Below are 5,454 nucleotides of genomic sequence, written 5' to 3'. Positions count from 1 at the left end.
CGGAAGCTGCTCGCAAAAATAAGGAGGAACTGCCCATAACTTAATAACTTTTATGTAAATAACTGCAGGGCATATTTGTAATTCTGTATTTGAGAATACAAGATCAATATTCTACTGATAAACAGATTGTTCAGTGTTCAGCCAGTACAACAAATGACTGAAGTGGTGTAACAAAGTATTTTTTGACTCCAATAGCAAGGACTAATAATTTTATTTAGAAAATATTTTATATTTCCTGTCATAGAAAATGTAACTTACAGTGCATTTCTATGTTACATGTATTCTTCAAAGTCAGTAACCAGAGCACCTCTTATTATATAGTGGGAGTTTTCCTGATTTAAAAGTTCTGTTGGTCTAAAACGCTCAGCTCTGGCATACGTGAATAGTTCTTCTCACATAGATTAATTTTGCACCATTTCATTTGTTTCAGGATCAAGTCTTGTGTAAATTTAAACTATTTTCTTAAGGATCTGTAAGAGAAATGATTTTAAAAAGGCATTTATCACATAGGTATTCTTAGTAACTTCCTACATTTGTAACCGAATGTGTGACATAAACCAAAACCAGAGGTCTTAGCTAGTCCAAGCTAGTATCCTAGGTCTCAACAGAAGCAAACTCAGTTCTCTGTATGTAAACTTGAGTCGATTTTGCAGAGGAATTAAACTGTGGATGTATTAAATCTTCATTTGAATCCTATTCCAGCAGCATAGTTGGCATAGTGTTTTACCTACATATCAATAGTCTTGCTCTGTGCATGCATAACATTTCAATTAATATCTCCTCGGCTGCCTAAAGGTCTGATGAGATACATGTTAGCATTTTGATTGCTTTTTCATACCTTATTGCCCCTGCATTTGAGATTTGGATTTTACATGATCATGATGAAAAGTAATTACAGAAGGTAATAATCTTCGGTGTATCCATTAAAATAGTAGTTTCTTCATTTTTACACAACATTTGGGGACAACTTTCACCTTCCACTCGGATTTTTTTGAGGAGGGCAGTGGCTCAGAGGCATAAAATGATCTGACTATTGATAGACTGTTATCTGCAGGGTTACTGCTGAAACAAACGTCTTGTTGCTGTGTCTGATGGGATGTGACAGGGTTTTTTGTTACAGTTGGTAATATTCTGCTTTAAAGTCTAAATTTAACACAGCCTGTAAAATGCTTTTCAGACACTTCTAATCACATTCTATTTCACTAATATTAATAGTACCTGTTTGTCCTTTTAGGACGAATGAAGAAATTGCTTCCTATGAAGAGTAAAAGTACTTGATTCTGAGAAAACTTAAAGCACTTCTAACTTCAAAGCTGGAGAAAAGCATGAGGGAACAATCCATCTGATTCAGCATCTCACACAGAACACAAAATGGCTCTTCAAAAGAAAACTGTTGCTGGTGTCTTGGAGGAGTGGTGTTTGGAGGAACCACTGTTCAGTTGCAGACGGCACCAGAATGTTAGGAAAAAACTGAGACTGATACGAATTATAGGCCTTCTTGTCAGTGTAGTGGCCATGAGCACTTTCTCTTTTTCGATTAGTGCCTTTTTCAAGATGGAACCACATAGCATGGCATTGGCCAGCAGCCTAGATAGCCAAAAGCTGGTGCACGGGCACCAAAGAACTCTGTTGGATTTCACGGAACAGAATGGAAACGACAGTCCAGACCCATACACTGCTATGAAATATGAAGCTGAATATGACAATGCAACAGATGGTCATGCCAAGGGAGAGTACCCCAAGGACCTTTTCTCTCTTGAGGAGAGAAGGAAGGGAGCAGTGATCCTCCATGTAATTGGAATGATTTACATGTTTATAGCCTTAGCCATAGTCTGCGATGAGTTCTTTGTTCCTTCCTTGACTGTCATCACAGAAAAACTGACTATATCTGATGATGTGGCAGGGGCAACCTTCATGGCTGCTGGTGGGTCAGCTCCAGAACTGTTCACTTCTTTAATAGGAGTGTTTATATCCCACAGCAATGTTGGCATTGGTACAATAGTGGGATCTGCCGTGTTCAATATTCTGTTTGTTATTGGAATGTGTGCTTTATTTTCTAGAGAGATCTTGAACCTTACTTGGTGGCCACTCTTTCGAGATGTGTCCTTTTACATCATTGACTTGATCTTGCTGATCATCTTTTTTCTGGATAACTTGATCATGTGGTGGGAAAGCTTGACACTCCTGACAGCGTATTTTTGCTATGTGACTTTCATGAAGTTCAACGTTCAAGTGGAAGAATGGGTGAAGAAGTTTTTAAACAGGAACAAGGTTGAGAAGGTAACAGGAACAGATGCTGAAGGAAAGGTTGGTCAATTTTTAATTAGGATGTATGTAATAATGTCTTTATAAGTGCTGAGTCCTTCTGTATCGTACAGATCCCAATATAGTAGAGTAAGCAATACTCAAAAAGTTTCATGTTTTTCTAAAAAGGTCTTTTTGTTTAATCTGTTCAATAGGATTGAAAATGTAAAACATGAGGTAGCCTTCTAGTAAATCAATACCTTTTAACTCCAGAATGATCCTAATCACACAGAAATCAAGAAAAAATGCCAGCAAAAAGGCATAAACCTTTACTCAGCATTTTGTCGCATCGATAAGGTCTGAGATGTAGCTACTATTTTTCCCTATGCTTTTGGATTTAGCACTAACAATATTTGGGGAAGATTTTGTGAAAAAATTTGGCTTTTTAAAGATTTGTAATGCACTTTCTTCCTCAAGAAAGTTAATCACTCAGTATATTAAGGTGTTTTATACATGTGTTTTATCTACTGACACTGATATATAGTATTAACTTCCAATTGTGGTTAATGGCAATTACATGAAGAAATGTTTGGAAAAGCAGTGACCAGAAGGGCAAAAGGCGGAGGTCCTCTGTTGAGGCAGGGGGATTGTCAAACTGATTTTTGGCCTAATATAAGTTGGAAAGGGAGTTTATGCACAGAGGGCTCAGTGGGTCTTCAGCAATTATCTTTTAAACAGCTCTTTTCTTAAACCAGAGGACTTACAAAGGTCAACCCCATAAATGCTGATGTATATAGCAGTATGTTACTGGAAATTTAATACTGAAATTGAAATGTCTGCATTTATAGGGCAGTAGGGTTATTCATGAGGTAAGGTTTTATTACCCACTAGTTATTCAGAGTATCAGGGAAGTGTTCACTATTTTGTTTCTTTAACAGCCCTGTATTAATAGTTCAGAAGACTCAATCCACCAGATCTTTGCAGGCATATAAACAGAAGGATAGAGAGATGGAGGGGGTTACCAGCCTGTGACTCACAGAAAACTGGCTATTCTGCCTGTGTTCCTAACTTTGAAGAGGGAGAGTCATATTTTAGCAGTATGGGCAGGTGCTTTCAGTTTTAGGACAAGCCACAATATGTCCACCAAAAGTAAACCCAGAAAGTTCTCAATTTTTTAAATTGTCTAACCAAGTTTAACACCTATACACTTGTAATTTTATATTTTCCTTTTTGTTCTGCTTAGTTTCATTTTCCTCAAAATGCGTCATTGTTTTTTTAAGAAAATTAAAAGAAGGTTCAACACCAACAAAGTATTTGCTCTAATTAACAAAGGGGTTCTTTAGCTACATTAGTTGGTTTCTAAATAATGTAATATTTCACAGTGCATTGTAATTACCTTGACAATTTGTGCTAAATGTGTGTAATGATAGAGACTATGGTATATGAAGGAACTTTTTAATGTACCTTCATCTGCCCATAAACTGGATTTGAAGGAGGTCTGAATCTATAACTTGCTTCCAGTCATCACAAGTGTGCTATGTCAATGCAAAATGAAATTGTATATAATCAAATTAGTATATCAAATTCAGAATTTGCCATCTCGGTTATTTCTAATGGAAATTTCTTCACTTTTTTTTTTTTTCTGCACTAGGTCAGTGAATTGCTAGGCAGCTGTCTGAAATTGATGGGTTAGAGTTGAAAGTTCTAATAACTTTGCTTCTCTCATCTCTTGTTCTTTCTTTCTTTGAAAGAACTTTATTACAGGGGTATATACAAAATTCTCTTCTTTCCTTTAACCAGTGATTCTTATGCCTATCTGTTGTTGATTCTGCTGTTGCCAAACTGGCAAGTGTTCTGCTAAAAAATATGCCTGCTGTATTTATCTTTAAGACTTTGTGTTGTAATCTGAAAGCAGCTCAACAAAGTTGAGAGGTCTAAATAAGGAATCATAAAGCTGGATAGTTGAAGGGTTAGGTGGCTTATTGGCAAACAAGTATCAACGAGTAAAAATCTTATCAGATGAAAAACCTCTTGAGGTACCAGAATGTATTTTAATGTTAATTTCAGTACTTTTTTAATTAGTCATCTTGAAAAGTTGAAGAAAGTTTTATATTCTCAAGGTATTTCCTGGGAGAAAAAGGTCTTAGATATGAGATTATTTTCTTGTTTAGCTGTCATTTGCTCTGAATGTATTAATTGGGTTGCTAGAATGCATATGTATCTCTAATGTCTTGTAGATTCCTTTCTTCCCTGTTTATAAAACTAAAGCACTTTTTTTTGGTACTAGAAAACTGTGAATATGCAAACTTAACTACATTTTTTTTTCTGATCTCACTTTCTTTGGCGTGTCAGTTACTTTTAAAAATGTGAATGCAGACAGAGTACTCAAAATGAATTTAATTGTGCTTCCTATTTGCCTTCAGAAGCTTTCAAACAAATACAGTCTGGTTTCTTAAAGGGTACAGGTTGAGAAAATCTGGTGACTTGAATTGTGGCAACAGTTTGGTGACACAGATGAGAACAGACTACAAGGTTTCTGCATTTAGAGTTCATGGGTGCGTTGTTTGAACCGTGGATAGTCTCATGCCCTGTCTCACCCTTAAGGAAGCCTGATACCAATAAACTCCAGAGATCTCTGTGGTAAGGATGGAAAAAAGGAGGAAAGATGAAAAAGCAAGACAGCATGAAAGGACAGAATAAAAAACAGATGACAAAGTCCTACAATGTAGGGTGGCACGTGGCAAATGCAGACCAAGATGGGTCCCTGACAAGTGACACTGAACCCTGTGGGCTGCCCCAAGTTGGCCCTACAGTAGGTAATGTGATCCTGCCACCAGATACCTTCAAAAGTCCCTTTAAGCCTAGTTTACTTTCTGGCATGATTTTTAGGTTTTATGCAGTTATCCTGCAAAGAACAGATGATTTTTTAGGACTGGGGAGGAAACATACTATTTCTACATCTTCCTCAGCTGAGTGAAGATGTTTAAAAACAGAAGCTTGAAATTTAGTATAATGGACGGGAAGACAATGGAAAAAGCTGATGTACAAAATTCTTAAAAATAAGACTTTTTTGACCTTCTGCTAAGGTTTCAGTCTTTTTTTCAAAGTCTGTAATGGGGAAGGCATGTTGAATACATTAGATCATGGTAACACATCATGTGAAATTACATTTCAGTTTTCAAGTACTTTTTTTCTTTAATGTAGCATGGA

General features: G+C 36.5%; 1 protein-coding gene across 1 annotated transcript; it reads left to right on the top strand.

The window, feature by feature from the left end:
• Positions 1–1,240: 1,240 nt before the first annotated feature.
• LOC104408522 (sodium/potassium/calcium exchanger 2-like) lies at positions 1,241–2,307 on the top strand (the record flags this gene model as incomplete). The annotated part of the gene is made up of 1 exon (XM_010018160.1): positions 1,241–2,307. A coding segment is annotated over exon 1 (936 nt), but the record flags the coding sequence as incomplete, so codon positions are not given.
• Between the last annotated feature and the right edge of the window lie 3,147 nt (positions 2,308–5,454).

The sequence above is a fragment of the Nestor notabilis genome, unplaced genomic scaffold, assembly GCF_000696875.1.
Source record: "Nestor notabilis isolate BGI_N333 unplaced genomic scaffold, ASM69687v1 scaffold11377, whole genome shotgun sequence".
In the NCBI taxonomy this organism is placed as follows: domain Eukaryota; kingdom Metazoa; phylum Chordata; class Aves; order Psittaciformes; family Psittacidae; genus Nestor; species Nestor notabilis.
The sequence above is the reverse complement of the archived record's forward strand: the minus strand, read 5'-3'. Positions and strand labels throughout refer to the sequence as shown.